Source organism: Patagioenas fasciata, chromosome 17, assembly GCF_037038585.1.
Source record: "Patagioenas fasciata isolate bPatFas1 chromosome 17, bPatFas1.hap1, whole genome shotgun sequence".
NCBI classification, from domain to species: Eukaryota; Metazoa; Chordata; class Aves; order Columbiformes; family Columbidae; genus Patagioenas; species Patagioenas fasciata.
The window spans coordinates 3,970,889-3,989,460 of NC_092536.1; the positions used below are offsets into that span (position 1 = coordinate 3,970,889).

An 18,572-nucleotide genomic window follows, 5' to 3' on the forward strand; every position below is an offset into this window, starting at 1 on the left:
AACCTCAGCCAATTTTCTGGCCAAATTTAAAACTCGATCGCATGCAGATGCTGATCAAAGTACTCAAAAGCACACCAGATGTTTAATAGAGACACCTCTCTCCAACATCCCCAAAAACCAAACATATCTTCACAGGGAGAAGTTTTTTTGTGTTTTTTTTTTTCAATATATATTGCACTTCAGCATAAATGAGTTATGTCCATTTGTGCATTTTGTGAGGACCTCATTGTTCTGCACTATGTGGCTTCTAACTTTAATACTGATTACCAGTGACTAATTCAAATAATCCATTCCTGATGTCTGGAGCAGTGAACTTCCATCAACCCCATGCAACATAAATTAGTTGGATAGTTACAGAAAAGCTCCTTAGAAGGTCACTGTAAACCATCTTTCCCCACAGCACATTGACAATACAATTGTTATCATACTGTAGTGCCCTTCAGCAGACCTGCTCACCCCGAGTATCTCTGCAGCATTATTCGGGGTGAACTTTTCCTCTCCACCCTCACCTGGGACTGGGAAGTTATTATTATTTATCTTTTTAAGCAAAGGGCACTATGGAAGCCGAAGCATCCACTCAGGATCACACAGCAAGGCAGCAGTAAAACTAGATCTACAACATGAAGCTGAGTCAGACTCTTCTAAACCACACTCCCCCCATACCAATTATTTAGCTATGCTATGGAGTTAAAATCACTGATGTTCTTTGGAAGAAAGGGCTTCTTCTAATCCCTCAACTAATTCCTCTATTTATACATGTGTGTATGTTTGCAGGTGCAGACTTTACAACCTGGTTTAACACAAGGGTGTAACTCTTTTTGATGGGCAAGTGCAAATACAGTATATGGTATTGTGCTGGCATGGCAACTATCTACTGGTTCTAAATAACGAGGCTGGGCTGTAGTGGCCGTGCAGACCCACGCCCCCGCCAAGGGGCACAGCTCCTGACCCACGGGTGCTGTGAGCAGCTCCACACAGGAGATGTCCAGCGCACACCTCAGCACCCGGCCGGCACGGTGACCTGGGTGAGCGGACACGTGTCCGTGTCACTAATCACCTTCTCCACACCCTGAGCTCAGCTCAGCTTCCTGCTGCGCAAACACCCGCTCTTACCTGCCTCCCAACACCCTCGTTCGCATTGCGGGTGCATGGGAAGCCTTTATCCAGCAGTGTCACATTGTTGGTCTTGATTACCTATGGATAATAACGACAGAGGGGGTTTTGGGGGGCTGAGTGGCACTGAGCTTAGTTATAGGGTGAAAGAACAAATGTATAGCAGTCATATCTTCATTCAGCCCTCCTGGGAAGTACCAGGTCACTTCCTGAACGCAACGTCATTAATAGCATTACATCAGAGTAATGAATTACGTTCATTCAGTACATTGATTTTTTTTCTTCCAGTTATGATACATCAAACACATCAGCTCCAAAGGACAATGAACACATGGTCATTCCCTGCCCTGTTCCCTTGGCTCGGGCGCTGGCTCCGGTTCTCTCCGGTGTTACGCACATGGAATCAAGCACGTTGATGGTCCCGTCGCTACAAAAACAGGCCAGGAAGGAGCTGCACACCTAGAGATGCTTACAACTTAGGCTCCATGAGCACAATTAGTTGTTTCCAGGCATAATTGTCTTTATCAGCTATGCTACCATCAGTAGTAATTGGGGAGCTACTGCTCCAAAGTGGTACCACAGATTGCCTAGTAAAGTGTTGGTGACTTCATAGATCTAAATCAAAAGCGCAAAATTTAGCTACAATGTTTTAATGGATGCAGAGCTTTTGCTGCATTTCAGAAGTATTTAAATTCACCACAAAAGATGCCTTTCATAGATCTTTTATTGACATTCACTCTTGAAGAAGAAAGTGCTTAAGATGCACAAAAATATCCAGCACCAAAGCTTGGCAAGATACAACTTTTAAATATCTTTAACCCAAACAGGTATTCAGCCTAAGCTTGAGAACAATAGCACGGTCACTCTTGCAAGATTTACTATAGCCATGTCCCAACCTGGTAAGGAAGTGCGAGTTATAGAATTCTACTGATTTTCCTTCCTAATTTACAGCTGTGCAGCTCTAAACAAAAGGAGGTGGAGAGCGTCCACACCGCTCCCAGGCGCAGGGCACAGGACAGAGCCTGCTCCCCACAGCTCGCCCTGGATGCCCAGGGTACCCCGGGATCCCCTCAGCACCCCCCGCGCCGGGATCGCTCCTTCCCTCAGCCGCGGGACCCCACACCCCAACGGCCTTTGGTACCGTCCACCATCGCCCCCCTCCCCCGCCCAACCCCCTTGGTACGCCCCGCCCCGCACGTTGCCGCCCCGCCCCCCCAGCAGGGGGCGCTGAGGGCGGTGCCCACCCCGGGCCGGGGCGACACCGCGGCGGCACTTCCGGTTGGCGGCGGCGGCGGCGGGAGCGGGGCTGGGGGAGCCGGGCCGGGCAGCGCCGGGATGGCGCTGGACGTGCGGCGGCTGGAGGCGCTGAGCCTGCAGGAGCTCAGCGCGCTGCTGGACGATGAGGAGCAGCTACAGGACATGGCCCGCGAGATGGATGAGGTGAGGGGCGTCCGCGCTCAGCCCCGCGCCCGGGCCGCGGCCTCCCCTCGGGCCGCCGCCCCCCTCAACCCGCCGGGGCTCGCTGTCCCGCCGGCTCCGTTACCGCTGGCTGTGGGGTGTTAATGCCCGCCTGCCCCCCACTCCGCCGCAGGTGACTCCCTCCCCCGGCCATGCTCGGCGGTCACGGCTCCGGTAAATGGGACCCCGGTGCTGCGGGACCGGCCCCGCTCCCGCCCCCTCGCCCTTTTGTTTGCGGGCCCTGGGCAAGGGGGGTCCGTGCCCGGGCTCTGGGGAGGGCGCTGAGGGCTCTCGCTGCTGAAAATGGTTGGTTTGTACTAAATTAGGAGCCGGTGACGGCCCGGAGGTGGGATCAGATTTTCCGTTAATACAGCCCTTGTTTTGTGCCTTGGCCGCGATGAAGGATTTTGTCAGGTCCTGTTTGCAGGCTCGGATCTCAGCGCAACTTTAATTGAAAACGAGATGAAAGAGGTTTCTGTGTGCCCGGGCTGGCATGCGGGGCGCAGGGCCGGCTCTCCGGCTTTGGGGGGCTCGGCTTTGCCCGTTCGAAATGTCTTTGTCCTGTGTCAGGCTCTGAGCCGGGCTTTTGGATCCAGTGCTTGTTAAAACAAAATAGAAGCCTGTGTTCTTCCTGCTGCTGTGGTTGCCTGATAGTGGTTTTTCTATATGCCAGTGGACACTGTGTATTACAGTTCTGATAAGACACTGTTCCTCGTTTATTTGACCATAAATACTCGTAAAAGACTCTGTGTAGTCAGCTGACAACAGATAAGTGGAAACCATTTATATGAAAATTTTAAGAGAAAGAAATGTACTGTACTTCCTTGGCTCTTGTGTTTATTAGTTTCGGTGCAGTTTTATTGTGTGTGTTTTCGTTTGTTTGTTGATGATTATTTCTTTTTTTAATTAGAGGCCAAAAGCCCCAGGAGAAAATAAAAAAAGAAAGAAGTGGCAATACATTAGTGATCAATAAGCTTAGTTTATTAAGTAAAATCAATTATAATTGCTTTCTCTCAAACTAAGATTCCTGCCCTTTTGGTAATTCCAAGGAAGTTTTTCAGGACCACCTCGAACCAGATTATCAGAGTATTACAGATGAAGAAACCGATTTAAGGTTGAGGCCGAGATCATAAGGTGTCCTAGGGAATTTACTTGCTGCATTATGTAACAATTGGTATTTTGAACTTTGGGTAATTAGATTTGCAAGAAGCGGGGCAGGCATATTAGCTTTTCATATGAGTATAAATGTTGAAAACTTAAACTGCTGAAGAAACAGATACGGCTGTGATAATAAAACCTACAGAGGCCTTCGAGTCACGGTGGTTTATGGGGGGCAGGAGGACCCACCCTTCTGCGACAAGACTAGATGTTTAAGGAAAGTCAGTGGATTATAATGGGCTTAATTTTGTAAAGCTGTAAATGGGTGCAGTATTGCTGGTTTCAGCGTGGCCTCTGACAAGGTACAACGGCAGAAGGCCTGGTTTTGTGGGCTTTTAAAAAATTATTATTTGTCAATACACACTTAAGAATGTAGGTCAGAAGTGACTGAAAACCTCATGGCCGTAGTAGGAAAGATCGTCTCTCCTTCCAAACTAGACCATATTCTCAATTTGACCCTCCGGTTTTCCTCTTTCGTTGGCAACAGAAGCCTTTTAAATTGTAGAGTAAAGTTCTTCGGGCCTGAGGGAATATTTTGTGGTGTTTGGAAAGTGTGGCTGGGTTTGAAGGTATTCAGGCTGTGTGGAAATACGGCTGTGCTCCTGTCTGGTATAATCCTCTTTTATTGTGTGTGGAGGCCTTTGCGAGAGTCTGTTCAACTAGAAATGCCTTTACCCACCTTGGAAGGAATTGGCCATGCTCAAATACTTCTTCCTCATTCTATTTTTGCCTTCACTGAATTGTTTACTGCTTGGGTTTGTGCTGCTGCGTCCTGGTGTTTTCACTGTGAAGTGTGTGGCAGGAAGGAGAGAGGGAAATCCTGAACGTTGAGGAGGAACCGTGGTGACTTCACTGCTGCTTGTGTAGGTATTCGGTTGTCAGTCCACATGTATCGGGGTTGGACGGTTATTCTAAGTCCTTAGATTTGTAATTCCATTGTGGCATGCCAACCAAATCATGATTCCTGAGTCACTTCTCTGAGGTCATTTGTATTTTTGGTGGCGGAGTTGGCTGAAGCTGATTATTCCATAATTGAAAAAAACCTTTGTTCTCATTGCAAGGGAAACCCAGCTCAAACCCCAATGTTTTGGTCACAAAGAGGAGGATTTGGAAAACCACTTGGCTTTCTTGCTAATAGCTAAAAATAGGCACCTTCCAGCCTTAAAGGGAGTGTATCTCTGTGCAGGATTTGTATATGTCGTTGTGGGGGAGTATATGTGTGTGTGTGTGCTTCATGCTCACATTCACATTTCTCTGGGGTAATGCGCATATACAGCATCCTTCACATTGTATCCCCAGGTATGTGAAAATGTGGCATCAAAGAGCGCTAAGCCGTTGCTTTTTTTTTTGTCTGCACAGTTATTTTTGAAGCCTCTGGGCTTTTAGTGCTTGAACAACGAACATCTTGTCTGATAGAGGAAGGAAGCCAATTGTCTGTTACTCTTAGTCTTTTAAAACTGTGGATTTTTTTTTTTTCTTCTTTTATAATCCTTTGAGGTTAATCTCTGTAGTGCATCTACAGTATTCGTCTCCATGAAATAAAAGAACATTGTTTATAAAAGTCAATCTCATCACGATAACTCTGAACAGCACAGATGAAAGTATTCGTGACCTGACGTTGCTGGTAGTTCAAGCAATTTCTCCTGTGAAAATGAGGTTTTTTTATCTACTGAAACATCACTTTCGTAACAGTGCAATATTGCGTTACTGACCGCTAAGGTTATGCTGCCAAAAATTATTTGCTCTTCAAGACCTTAATTACATGAAATGGGGAAGTCAGGAATGTCTTCCCTTCCTCTCATTCCAGGATTTCAGGGCACGCTGGCAAGCGCAGCCGGGTTTTTTGAGCGTAGTCCTTTTCTCAAAAGCCGATTGAAAAGATCGGGCAGCGCAGAAAGTCCAGGTTAAACCCATGTGAATGCATGCCCAGATTTCTTGGATTCCCACTCCTGCCCTGAAACCACAGCGTGTCAGCGGTTATGTTTGTGTTTGCCAAACATGAAATTTAGTGACAGAGTTAGGAATTAGACTTGGTGACAACTATAGCTTTTTCTCGTCCAGCCGAGTATCAAATGAGTGACCACAATTGCGGTTCTGGGTGCCTATTGCCTTTGCAATAAATTTTCACAAATTGCAACTTGCCATTTAACCTTTATTCTATCATTTTTAAAGCTAATACTTACATAACCAGAAGACCTAAATTTAGCAAAACTAGTTACTTTGGACTACATATTAATATTTATTGCTAAACAGATGTTGTTAGGAGGTGTATTATCATTCAGCAGTACTTGATGAAAAGCGCTATTAAACCTCCTCCTGTAAAAGAACTCTCTATTCTCCTGCTCTGCACCTGTCGGCTCCTGTTTCAGGGCTTCATTTGACACTCCAAATGTGCATCGTTACACTTCCGCAGTGGGACTGCGCGTTTTATTCCTAATTTACAAGCATGTGTAACCGAAAGAGAGAATGTGGGAATGATAAAGGCTAGAGAAAGACCAGAGAAACCTAAAACTAGTGTGGATGTATGTTATGTATATATATATCGATTAAAATGGTGCCAGTTAAAACTTCTTTTTATTTATAGCTCCTTAGGAGACTTTTTCTTGAAAGTACCAAGAGACTGCTTGGCGTGGCGCTTGCCAGAGCAGGTTTATAATTATAGCAGCACTTGATGGACTTTGTGGGTAGTTGGGATTTCGGTCGCTCAGACCTCAGGAGGCGTCTGATCCCGAATTGTCCTTCTGTTCATCCAAAAAGCACGTTCCCAGGAGCGACGCTTCTCAGAGACAAATAACTTGTGCTGCAAGCCATTATTTTGGAGTAAATGATAAAGAGTAAAAGCATTGCGAAGCTGGTACTGGCTTCTGTTTCAATTTTATCCAGCATTTTTCTTCCTTTCTTTAAAAGTGGAATGAAACGAAACTGCAGTTGATGGAAATCGAATCTCAGTTCCCAAAGCAGTTTCTGCCGCCTGTTCTTGGAAGTGCTTATTAAATAAAACCTTGAGTCAAATTATTCAAATTATTTCTTTTATGGAAACTCACTTTTTAAGCATCTTACATTTTGAAGTGCTGCATAAATCATGGGTTTTGTCTTTAATAGTCTCTGTGTGCCCATGGCTTTATTTTCTTGCAGCGTGCATAATTGGGTTTGAGTGGTCTGCTCAGTGGTGGGCAATCCTTCTGCCATTAAAATCCTTTTATAAGCAGCTCAGTATTGTTGTCCCATTTGTCTATTAAGAATTCATAATGAGAGATTAGCAGTTATGTATATAAAAAAGTGTATATTCTCTTTAATATTGTCCTGTCTCATTATGTCTCGTGATTCTGACCGGTATTTCAGTTTGATGTTTCCTGCCTGTTGAAATGCTCATGTTCTCAATAGCCTTTTTAGCAATTCTGCTGGAGAGTCACATGCTATTTGCTTATTTCTCTTAAGTAAGCTCCATGCTAATATATGTTCTTGTTGCACAACACATCTGACAACAAAATAACTTCTGTTGGATTTATTCCTTGCTTGGCTATTGTCTTGGGCTTGCGGAAAGCTGGGGATGGATGCTGAAAGCGTCCTTTGTGCTGCTTTGATCGTTGTAATATACTGGTCATGCTGGGCCGTATCTTTGGCCCTTGGATGACTTTGCAACTTTTTTTGGTGGTTTTGTTTTAAATTAGTCACTGTTTTTTGGAAGTCTTTTTTCTGTAGGGCTCTTCAGGCTAACTTCACGGTGTTTGCTTTTCCCATTCATTGAATTAACTTCTAAATGCAGCAAAACAGCTGCAGAAAAGTTTATTACGCGGACCCTGGCATCAGTGCCGGAGATTATTCTGGTTTGTAAAGTCACTACTATATTCAAGTTGCATTGCTTTGGGATTATATTTGTGCTCTTTGTGAAATAGAATTTACTCATTCCACAGACTTCAAACAAGCATTTAAATGTCCTGAACAGGTGGATGAATCTTCACCAGCTCCTCCCTGCATTTCATTAAACATCATTCCTAAATTAACCTTGTATTTGAGGAACTGGTTCTTCTCATGGTTTTGAGTAAGATTCAGTTTGAATTTCTCATCTCTTCAACTGTCCATTTTTGAAAGAAATTTGATGTGGACTAATGCTGGAAGTGAAGAGTTTGAGTGACACTTGAATTGGTTATTAAATATCAATCATGTTTTTTGTTCAACTTCTGTTGGAAGATATGTACCCTTCTTAGAAGTGCTAGAATATGGAAGAAGTTAAGTCATTAAGTCTTGTGTAATTTCAAGCACTGTAACTTCAAGTGTGACTTATGAATACTTGAACTATTTTCAACCAAGTATTTTGAAGTCTTTCGCTTTGGTTTAGACTGTTTCACAATCACTAGATACCAGGTGCCAAGGACAGGGAAGGATGTGACTCTTCATTAGATGTAGGTAGGGCATAATATTGATTTTTATTTTATTTTCTTATTTTTACAAGTCTCTTTCATCATGTCACGCTGATATTCATTCATCTTTACACATTTGAGATTATTTAAAAGTAAGGTTATTCAGGAGAAATGTTGTAGAAAAATGAAGTTAGGCTTCCTGCTTCCCCTAGTCCTGTTGAGAGACACTGTGATACTTGAGGTAGGAGAGCTGTTCAAAACACCACAAAACCCTTCTCTGGCTTCAGGGAACTTTTTCTGTTGTTCTGTCTGTTTACCTGGAGTTCTTCCTTCTCCTCTTCATTATAAAAGATTGCAGCGAAAGGTTAATTTTTCTGGGCTTGGTGCTCATGAAGGGTTTATAGGTTTGTGTCAAGTGGCTTTTTTCTCTCTGGAGGAAACATCCACGTTCTTCATCCTGAAGATCAAAGTTCATTCACAAAACTGGTCTTCCCAGACTGACTGTGCAGCTGCTTTGAAATGACAGCATCAGCCTTACAAACAGTGAAAACACAATCACCAGATCAAACCGAAGGCGCTTGAAGGAAGTAGTTTGCTCATTAAAATGGTGAAAGAGGAGAGGCAGCAGAAACCATGAAGCTTTTTGCACGCAATCTTCTTTGGCTGGCGGTTCAGAAGGCAGCGGGTTAACAGAACTTGTGGTGGTGATTTGGTAAGAAGCTGCATGCCAGTAATTAAGCTGTTAAATCATATGCATTTCGGTTCCCTTCATAATTGTTAGGAAAGATGTAAAATAGGAGGACTTAGGGTGTCTGAAAGCGACAGTCTAACAGCGTTAGATCGTACGAGTACAAACAAATGGGAACAAGCAGTTTAATTTAAATTATTTTGCATTGGATTCAAAGTGAAGAGAGAGGATTTTCTTTTTATTCTTGGAAAGGATTCAGGTTGAACACAAGCACGGGGCTGGGAGCTTGTTTAGGCTTGATGTGAGAATCTCAGAGACAAAACAGTATCCCAAGTACAGTTTCTCTGATTTTCACAGTTTGAATAGAATTTTAATTTGATGTAGACTTTAGGACTCAGCATTATCCATGACTTGATTCTTTTTTAAGTGTTTTAGCATGAACAGGGTGTAAGAGAGTAAAACTTTGGTATTTGAAGGGCAATATCTGGGGCCAGAGATGTGTGTAAGTACCTTTGAGCCCATTTTGCATTCAGAAGATTAAAGCAGCATATAAATATTTCAAAAGGAAATAGTTGTTTTTGAAGACTCGGCTACACATGAGAAATATTTTCACCTGATGCATCTAATGGTGTGCTGAGAACACCCGAGTTCTGATCCTGCCCTTTTCTGGGGCTCTAAACAGCTCATTTGGGTTTTGCCTTTTCCTGTTTCGGAGGTGTGGCTCTCCCAGAAAGCCCCGTACGCCTTGTGTTTGCACCGAATTCCCTGCGACCGCCCGCAGATAAGATCTGTCAGAGCTGAGCAGGGTTGATGAGGGCTAGAAGGGGCATGTTGACGTAGGAGGTCACCCAAAGCGTACCAAACCTTCCGCTGGGTTGGGAGGCAGCGAACAGAATCAGTCTGTTGTGCCATGGGAAAGCTGCCCCACTTGTTGATTCAGACTGAAAATCTGAAATCAGATCCCTTGCTTTATTTTTCTTTTTTTTCCTTTTGATGTCTGAATATTTTAATGAATCTAATGTGACAGCTCAGAGCAGACTTGCCCAAACACTCATCTCTCCCAAAGCTCATGAAGACTCTCTTGATAAAATCGCGTGTGTGCGTGTGTACGAGCAAACTTGGAATCTTGGTTTTCTGAGAATTATTGTTTGTTCTTCAGGAGCAATATCTTCAGGCTAGGGTATGTTATGCAGAAGGATTAAACTGAAAACCAAGCTTTGGGCATTAATCCAGGATTGGTTTAGTGTAGTTGGGGAAGAATATTCTGGAGAAGGCACCGTAATGATGCAGTCGTAGCTTTTTGCATTTGAATTAGATAAAGGGTGATGTTCCTCTGCGCTCTTGTTGCGTGTTACTGCTGAGACTTAAAGATTTTTATATATATTTTAAGAGCAACCGTTGGTTTACCTTGCAGTGTTCATTATGGGGGAATGGGAAGGGTGGTGCCTGAGGTGGGAACAAAGAAGCATCTACATTAACTAATGAGTGGAAGTTGATACGAAAGACCTGCAGGTAGCAGAATTAATTCCTGGTCAGTGATTCATGCCGAGGTGCTCAGGGCTGGAAGACGAGATCCTTATTCTCAGGACTGCCCCTCTGAAGGTCTTTCCCCGTGAGCTTCAATAATCCATCATCATTTTCAATTATTTCAGCATACTGTTTGCAGCGTAGAGCACCTTACTCCTCCTGGATGATGCGCTAGTAACATAGTGCAGTAGTAGAGCAGTAAAAATACGGTTTGTGAGAAAGGATTTTGTGTAGCAGAGCAAAGAGATCATGGGATAAAAGCGCAATAGCTGAATCCTACCGAACCCACCAAAACAGTAGACATTCCCACTGTTCATAAAATGTCAAAGTGCTGTAATTAGTTGCACATCCAATACTGTAGTACCATTTTTTACTTTTGTTGTTTATTTAGAAGGTCTGAAATTCTCATGTTGACTAAATAACCATTAGTCTTGTTCAATATTTTCTCTGTCATTTCACATGCTTTATGTTTTTTTCCCAGGCCCAGAATGTTCAGCACAGCAAGGACATGACCCTTGCCAGCAACCGCAGTCTGGCAGAGGACAATCTTCTGTACCAGCCCAAGCTGGAGTCTTTGAAATCCACTTTGACCGAAAAATACCGAGAGCTGCAAGTTCTTTTTGAAGCATACCAGATAAAGAAAACAAAACTAGGTAACATTTTCTGTTGACGATGATGATTTGCTGTGTGGATTATGGTTTTTAGCTGTGTGAATCAGGCTACAAAATGAAATGTCATTCTTGTGTAGCTCTGCAATAGATCACGCATCTGATGATTTATGAGGTAGCTGCTACACCTAGTAACGGATACCATGGGTTCTTTCTATTACTGTGGTTACCCACCTGTTGTTGACCTACTGTTCTCTAGGTGATCAAACTCATTTACCATGCTAAAAAGCAAAACATTATTTGAATTTTTAGCGATTAATCATAAATCATACAGAATGTGGCATTTAGGTTGCTAATTTCATACTGAGCTTTGAAGTATTGTACATCTGATACTGCAGTGGCTGAAGTGCTCTGTCTTTCAATATTATAAGTATATAATTGTAAGTAGATTTCAGCTTTCAACACTGACAATATTCCTAAAAATTCCTGGGATTTTTGTGCTTGCTGAGGCTGTATAGCTTCAGTGAGAAGCCACTTAGAGCCGGCTGTCATTTACTGTTCTGTTTGTGCCTTTCCAGACAGACAATCCAGTAACGCTTCGCTGGAGACGCTGCTCGCACTGCTTCAGGCAGAGGGGGCAAAGATTGAGGAAGACACAGAGGTAATGGCATTATACATCAATTCTGCCACTTATACCCATTACCAAAGACTTCGGTGTACGTAGCTGCAGCGTCGTGTTGAACACGGGATAGATGAAAGGGCTATTTTTAAGAATGTGGTCTGGTCTCTGCTTTGGACTTTAGGGAATAGTCGTTTGGTTTCAGTGAGAATTTTTTATCTTTGTGATTCTTTTAATGTCTTCAGTGTTTAGGAGAGAAAATGCTCCTTTCAGAAATAAAAACCAAACCCTCTTATTTCCTTGGCATTGCCGTCAAACTCATAGCGTATAAATGCAGAATTTTTTTTTTAATGGTGGTTGCCTGGTGTTTGTATTAATCCATTACAAATGTCAATTAGTAACCTGATGAAAAACTGTGCCTGCCCTGTTTTTACTCCAGCATTCCCAGTGAAATATTCATTATGATTTGCACACATCTGTCCAGATGCCAGTGGTCACCACTTGCTGTGACACAAGTACTCGGAGGGTGGTCTGTTGTCAGAATAATGTGCCTGTAGGACATTGTCTGTAACCACATAACCTCTTAGCATTGGGGAAAAATATGCTTATTGGCCCTGAGTTATGATCACAAAAAAGACATTCCCAGGACAAGTTGAATTTTGTGATTATGTGTATGGTCACCTCTTAATTGTTAAACATCATTTATCCAAAACCACAAGTAAGCGCAAGTATTAAACCTGTCTTAGCAATAATGTGCCTCGCTGTACTGAGGCTTGCAGAGTTCTCAGTGTTTCTGTTGGCATTGCAAGCAGGACTGAGCTGTAATTCAGCTTAGCTGGCAATCTGGAAAGCTGTTAAACTTGATTCATTCCCATCTCTGATGATCAGAGGAATATTCAGAGCTAGATTCAAATGCTCCTGCTGCTGTTGCTTCAGTATAAATTCAAGCAAAAATAGTACCGAGCTCCCACTGCTTCTGAGTAATAGCTGATTCAAAATTCTGCTCAGAATTCTTCGTATGCCAGTCATCTTCCATATGCAAGCTGGAAAATCACAGGCAAAATTATGCTATTTTTAGGATATAAGCCATTTAGATTCTCTTGCAGCGTGCTGTTTTCTAAGAGATTGTTCCGTGTTTGACAGAACATGGCAGAAAAATTTCTTGATGGTGAAATACCCCTGGATTCCTTCATCGACGAGTACCAGAGCAAACGTAAACTGGCTCACCTGCGCCGCGTGAAAATCGAGAAGCTCCAGGAAATGGTGCTGAAGGGACAGAAACTTCCACAGGTGCAGCCGCAGCCTCAGCCCAGAGCCCCTGAGACAACACCAGCACCTCAAGATTCCTACACTTCGGATGCAAACACCCCTCCTTCAGTCGTGCCCCGACGGATACCGCCCCCTCCGCCTTCTTCAGTCCCAGCAGGACGCTTTCCTACTCCCTTCACCGCAGCCATGGGCTCAGGACCAGCTCTTTCTTACCCAGGTGCTCCGTATCCTCCGCTCCCGCCTCGGCCAGGAGTTCAGGCCGTGGGTGCGATGCCGCAGCCGGGATACCCATCTCAGTTTGTACCGCAGTATCCTCCAGCTCTTCCTCAGAGACCACCTCGCCTTCCTCCGCATCCTGGCTTTATCCTCCAGTGAATACTTTGGTGCGCCTAACTTATGTATTGGTGCTTATATTTCCTTTTTTCTCCCCATCAGAGACTTCACGTAGGCAATGGAAAGCCTCTGTTTTTTTGCACAATGGAGTACAAAATCCGAGCTGTGGCACAGAGGTTTGCAATTGCGTTTGGTAAATGTGATTATTTTAGTTTTCAAATATCAGTGACAAGAAGGTTTTTCTAGGAAGGCGATAGGGTCTAAATTTCATAAATCCATCAAACTGGGAAGCAACATACAGTGGATTTCCTGGCATTACAAATCAGATCACACTCTGAATTCTTTAGTGACGGTAAATCAGCATCCTCTTGTGTTCCGATACGTTCCCAGCGCAGCTGGGTGTGTGTGTGGCAAACTGGGAGCTATTTGTCTCTCTAAAGAATTCTCTGTCGGTGCCAGTGTTTGAAGAGTAACAACCATATCTGAATACTGGGCAGGGTGGCCGCGGAGGCAGCAGCTTTGCAGCGTACCCAGGCTGCTGCAGTGGCACCTGCCCAGCTGCACAACCTTCTCAGAGCTCGCTGAGCTGAAACTCTTGTCAGAAAATGTGCTATGGTTTCAGTAAAAGTTACAAGAGTTTCACTTCTACATTTCAGTTGTTACCTTAGACTTTTCATAGTAAGTACGCTCTCCTCCCGCTCCTAAAGAGTTTGATATCTTGAAAATCCATGATTTCTTGGAATTAAACTAAACTGTTTGTAGAGCCAGTTTAGGGTTTTATAGAAACTTTACCAGGCATTTTTATTTCCTTGCCTACTAAGACTCTTTCTTACGTGTTTTTCTTTTCCACACCTTGGATACAGCAGTGATTTTATTTACATGGGTGCTGAGCTTTTGGTCTCATGTGACTCCAGGAATCTAGGCAGGGTATTTTCTTAATCAAATAGTAAGTTGTCACATCATGTAATTGGCCACTTGAAGCTCCACAGTTTGTTAGTCCCTCACTTGGCAGAACTATTTTTAACTTTCCCATTTCCTTTAGTTTTGCAGTTTTTTGGCATGTGTCCCTATCTGGAATTTGCAGCAGGCAAAGCAGAAAAGCTGTTTGAACTCCATGGTGGCTGTTTGCATCTTACTTAATCCATTCTTGACTCCTTATGCCACCGAGGGGGGAGGCTTTTTAGGGAAGCTCAGATTTCACTCTCAATATGACTCTTGAAGCCTAAGATGCAGATACATGCCACTATTTTAATTTATCATTGGGAAGCGCAAATCTTAACCCTTGTTGCTTGCACAGAATGTGTCCAGAAATTCGTTAGCGATTTCTCACCAACAACTTTCAACTAATTCGTGGTGATCGACGAAACTCACGGCCCAGAATCTGCTGTAGCCCCTGCGTTATTTCCAGACATTTTCATATCATTGGCCTGGAATGCGCCACATTGTTTGGAAGTCTGTACTACCAACAGCTTCAGTCAAAATAGAATATCTATTTATTTTCTTTATGTAAGGCCCGTGACTGTCCCTTAACCATTTCCTCTGGAGTGTGGTGGTTGCTGGCAAATACTAATCTGAAATTAAGCTCATAACAGGAAGCTCTCTGTTATGAAAATATGGGTATTTGGCTTGTGTTGCCTTTTGAAGCCAAAGGGCAGAAGGTTGGTCAGCGTTACTGGTATCTGAACCAATTCCCCGGTGTAAGCCTGGAAAATTTCTATAGATGGGGGGTTTTGTGAAGCAACGTGCATTGGATTTGTTCGCAAAGTGTGTTTTTTCTGTAATCTAGTGATGGTACAGGCTGTGTTTTTCGTTTTAATAGTGTAATATGTTTTCTTGGTATTATTTTCTCACTGAAGCTTCATATAAGCATGGTTAATCATGACTCGTTTCAAAGTAATTTTGCTGTGCTATTAGTGCTGGTATTTGGATGGCAACTGTTGTATCTGAATGCTCAACATAAGGCTGCTGTAGAAATGATGCGTGTCCTGGAAAGAACTGAAGTGAGTGGGGGCTCCCGGGGTGGTGACCGAGTACAGGAATTCGTACTTTGGGCCTGCTACACAAAAACTCTACAACACACTCAATTTTGCTAACATTTAATACAAATAACCAGGTCTATTTTACACTTATCAAGTGCCAACTTTTTTTCCGAGGGTTGAGAATCCTCAGAAGTGACGGAGGTGATAGGTAAGTGTATTGTGAATTTGCACTGCGTTTTATGTGTCTGACTTTACTGCTCTTAGTAGTCCAAAAATATTTTTACTACTTGTTAAATTTTCTGTCTTTTGGTAACTTTTGTGATAACCTTTCAGGGATACTTGATCTAAACACAAACTCTTGTGCAAACGAAGTACAGACAAAGCTAATGCAATTCTTCTGTCGGGAAGCAAAACAATGCATTATTGCATATGCATGTGGCTGATGTGCCTTAGGATCATTCCTGGTGATTGTAATACTAGGATATTAGCATTTTTATCATTTGAATAGCCATCGTTTGACTCTAAATTAAGGGCTCTCCAAGAGCACTTTCTTTTACAAAAATAATAAGAAAAAAGCACCCTCATAGGTCAGAAGAAACAAAGGCTGTATCTGCTATTTGTAAGCTTATAGTTGCCTTCACCAATGGGTTAGTTTGAACACAGATAACGTAACTAATGTGATGTTTCAGTTAAAACAACCTCTTAACTGAAATCCAGCTGCTCGTGGAAAATGTTTTGCCATTAATTTTGTGTGTGTGTGTGTGCGCACAAACTGTAAATATATACTTGACTGCTGGTAACGTTCGAGGGTAATGGAGAAAGACGACTGGAAAGCTGTTAAAATCCTTTCAGAAATGTTGCGAAACACTAACCTGAATGAGTCGGGCAAGAGATGGCTGGGTGCTCTCCACTTGTTGCCCTTCGACAGCTTCTCCTGTTCTGTTATAGCTAATAAATAATTTTTGCTATGGCTAGGATTTTTAGAACCATACTAATTTGCACTGTTTATAAGATAGTGAGATTAAAATGCCATAGGCAAGCTGAGACTTGAGAGGGGGTGGCTCAGTGTGCTTGCCAAAATATATATATTATTATGTTGTATTGAGGATTTTAATGCCCGCTGCAAATAGCGTATACTTTCCCAAAGCAATTGGAGTGGAGAAAACTCTTCTAAATCCGATGTGTAACACGGCTTTAGAGCGTCGGTTGAAAACGCCATCGTTGGGTGGCATGACTTCTGCTGGTCTTTTGTACGTGGTTTTGTAAGTGGTGGCTGATTGAGTTGTATGTGGTCGGGTTTGGTGATGGGTTCTGACCCAAGGGTGGGTTTCACCATCTCCTCAAGGAAACGGAGTTGGTTTTTCCAGCACGGCTGGTCCACGCAGCTCAACTCCGCACCAGCGGACCCGGAGGGACGATATGTTCTAGAAAATGGGCTTTTCCGCGATGCCGGGAGGCACAGTCCGGTCCTGGGTAACCCTGGCGTTTAATGCCCCAACTTCCACAACCTCAGTCTCGACCTCTTTGGGGACTTCTCTGCCTTCTCAAACTGGAATAATGACTTAGAGCTCAAATCAGCGATTCCTTCAGCCTGAACATAGAGCTGCTCTATGAGAGTTCGGAGGAGGTGGAGTCGTCCTGCACCTGAACGGTTCCTCTGTGTAATCCCGGACAGTCTAACAAAGGGGCAGTTTTACATGCCTGGCAAGTCGTGAAACGTACAGTGAATTTGTTTGCATAATAAGAAGTCTTTCTGTAATCTGCTGTGGTCTGATTTTAAATAAAATAGCATATCTCTCTTGGTGCCGCGTTCCTGTTGTGGCTTCATTTAATCACGGTGGAGTTATGTTAATATTGTGAATATTTTTCAATACTAACGGTGGTTTGATGTTGTTAGTGGTAGGTGAATGTAGAACAAGAAAATAGCTTGAATTATTCATAGTAAATCTGTTGGCCGTGTCTTTATTGAGTGGGTGTAGCGAGTCCATTCTGTACGTAGCTGATACAGGACGGGTGTGCTCAGAGCAAGTTCTGCACGTTGTAATCATGGTAAGGAGGGTGGTGGGCCCTATTTCTGGGTAGAATCCCTTTGCTTTTAGTGTCCTACAATTAGCTGGAATAGTGGAAGTGCTCAGAATCCTTCACCTGCAAAAGCAGAGGGAAGGGGGAAAACCACTTTTATTTGTTAAATGAGGAAAAGCTTTGATTTCAGCCAAGACAAGTCACAAGAAAATTACTCAACCAGAGTTCTTTAGGAGTGTGAGTCACAGGACAGAAAAGACCTGATGAGATTTTCTGTGATATCTGTCACTTTAATAGCAATATGAAATAGAATACCACTGCATAACTGATAATATATGGAAGAAAATACCTTTTTTACGTTGTTTTTTTTGATCTATTTGTGGTGGCTATGGAAAAGAGCAACTCTTTAATGCAGCTTTTCTATGGATTGCTGCTAAACACAGGGGTGCTGCAAATGTCCCTTGCGCTGGTGTATTAGTTGTCTCGCATTACCAGCCGTTGTAGATGGTTATTAAGAGGAACAGGCTGCCTTTGTATTTTTCTGTTGTGATTTAGGCATTTGTTAAATGGTTGTACTAGGTGATATTTCTGTATTTCCCATCATTTTTCTGATGGGGCTGCTCAGGAAATACGGTCACCATAAATATTCCTGCCCAGGTGCAGGGAACTCGTGCCTTGCTCACCGCTGCCGGGCACAGAAGGGACAAAACCTTGCGAATGGGCGGCTGCTGTTCATGGCTTTAACTAAATGCTCTTTAAAACATAATTTTACAGAAGCTTTTTTACCTGACTCCCTGGAGCATGTCAGAGCAGTGTTTTCTACTCGTGTGCTTGATTTCAATGGGCTTTTTTTGTTCCCAATGATCTAAGAGACCCTTGTGTCTTGTGAACTTTGCTCTCTGTAGCAATGCTGTCCTGAACTTTATGAGCGACTGTTCAAACTAACTTGTGGTTAGGAGATTTGGCTGCCCAAGGAACCAAGGGGTGGGGAAGGAGGGGTTCGATAAGGGACTGTTTGAAAGCTGCTTCAAAAAAATACATTGGACTGTAGGAACTTGGTGGAAGGAGCAGACCAGGATATTGCCCAACTCACACTTGGTTATTTTCCATTGCTTTTTATACAGGTACTGAGTAAAATCTGTTCTCAGTAGCACACCAACTGAAACATCTTCCTCTCTTTATAGATACAGTAATAGTATTTAAAAGTCATTAGCACTAGTGGTCTTCAACGAGTTACATTTACCATAGCATTCTTAAAGCCACGTTTTACTTTATTTTTGAATTATTTAGATATAGCTGTGGCTAGGCTTACGGTAGTGGGATTTAAAAGGTACCATTCTTGATTAATCAGTATTTCCATTATGAAACGCAAGGTTGTGAGTGGTTAGGGTGACGTCAGTCTCCCAGCAAATATATCTTTATCACCACCTATAAATA

General features: G+C 43.1%; 1 protein-coding gene across 1 annotated transcript; it reads left to right on the forward strand.

The window, feature by feature from the left end:
* Nucleotides 1-2,382: 2,382 nt before the first annotated feature.
* On the forward strand, nt 2,383-16,916 carry VPS37B (VPS37B subunit of ESCRT-I). The gene is made up of 4 exons (XM_065851494.2): nt 2,383-2,553; nt 10,787-10,958; nt 11,492-11,574; nt 12,676-16,916. Exons 1-4 carry the CDS (start codon nt 2,449-2,451, stop codon nt 13,174-13,176), a joined length of 861 nt encoding a protein of 286 aa, XP_065707566.1. The 5' UTR covers nt 2,383-2,448; the 3' UTR covers nt 13,177-16,916.
* Nucleotides 16,917-18,572: the final 1,656 nt, after the last annotated feature.

Bases quoted from the DNA above. Each gene is read 5' to 3' on its own strand.
- VPS37B (XM_065851494.2), top strand. From the start codon at position 2,449: ATGGCGCTGGACGTGCGGCGGCTGGAGGCGCTGAGCCTGCAGGAGCTC. The intron at 2,554-10,786 runs GTGAGGGGCGTC...TTTTTTTCCCAG, and splicing joins TGGCCCGCGAGATGGATGAG to GCCCAGAATGTTCAGCACAG. The intron at 10,959-11,491 runs GTAACATTTTCT...GTGCCTTTCCAG, and splicing joins GATAAAGAAAACAAAACTAG to ACAGACAATCCAGTAACGCT.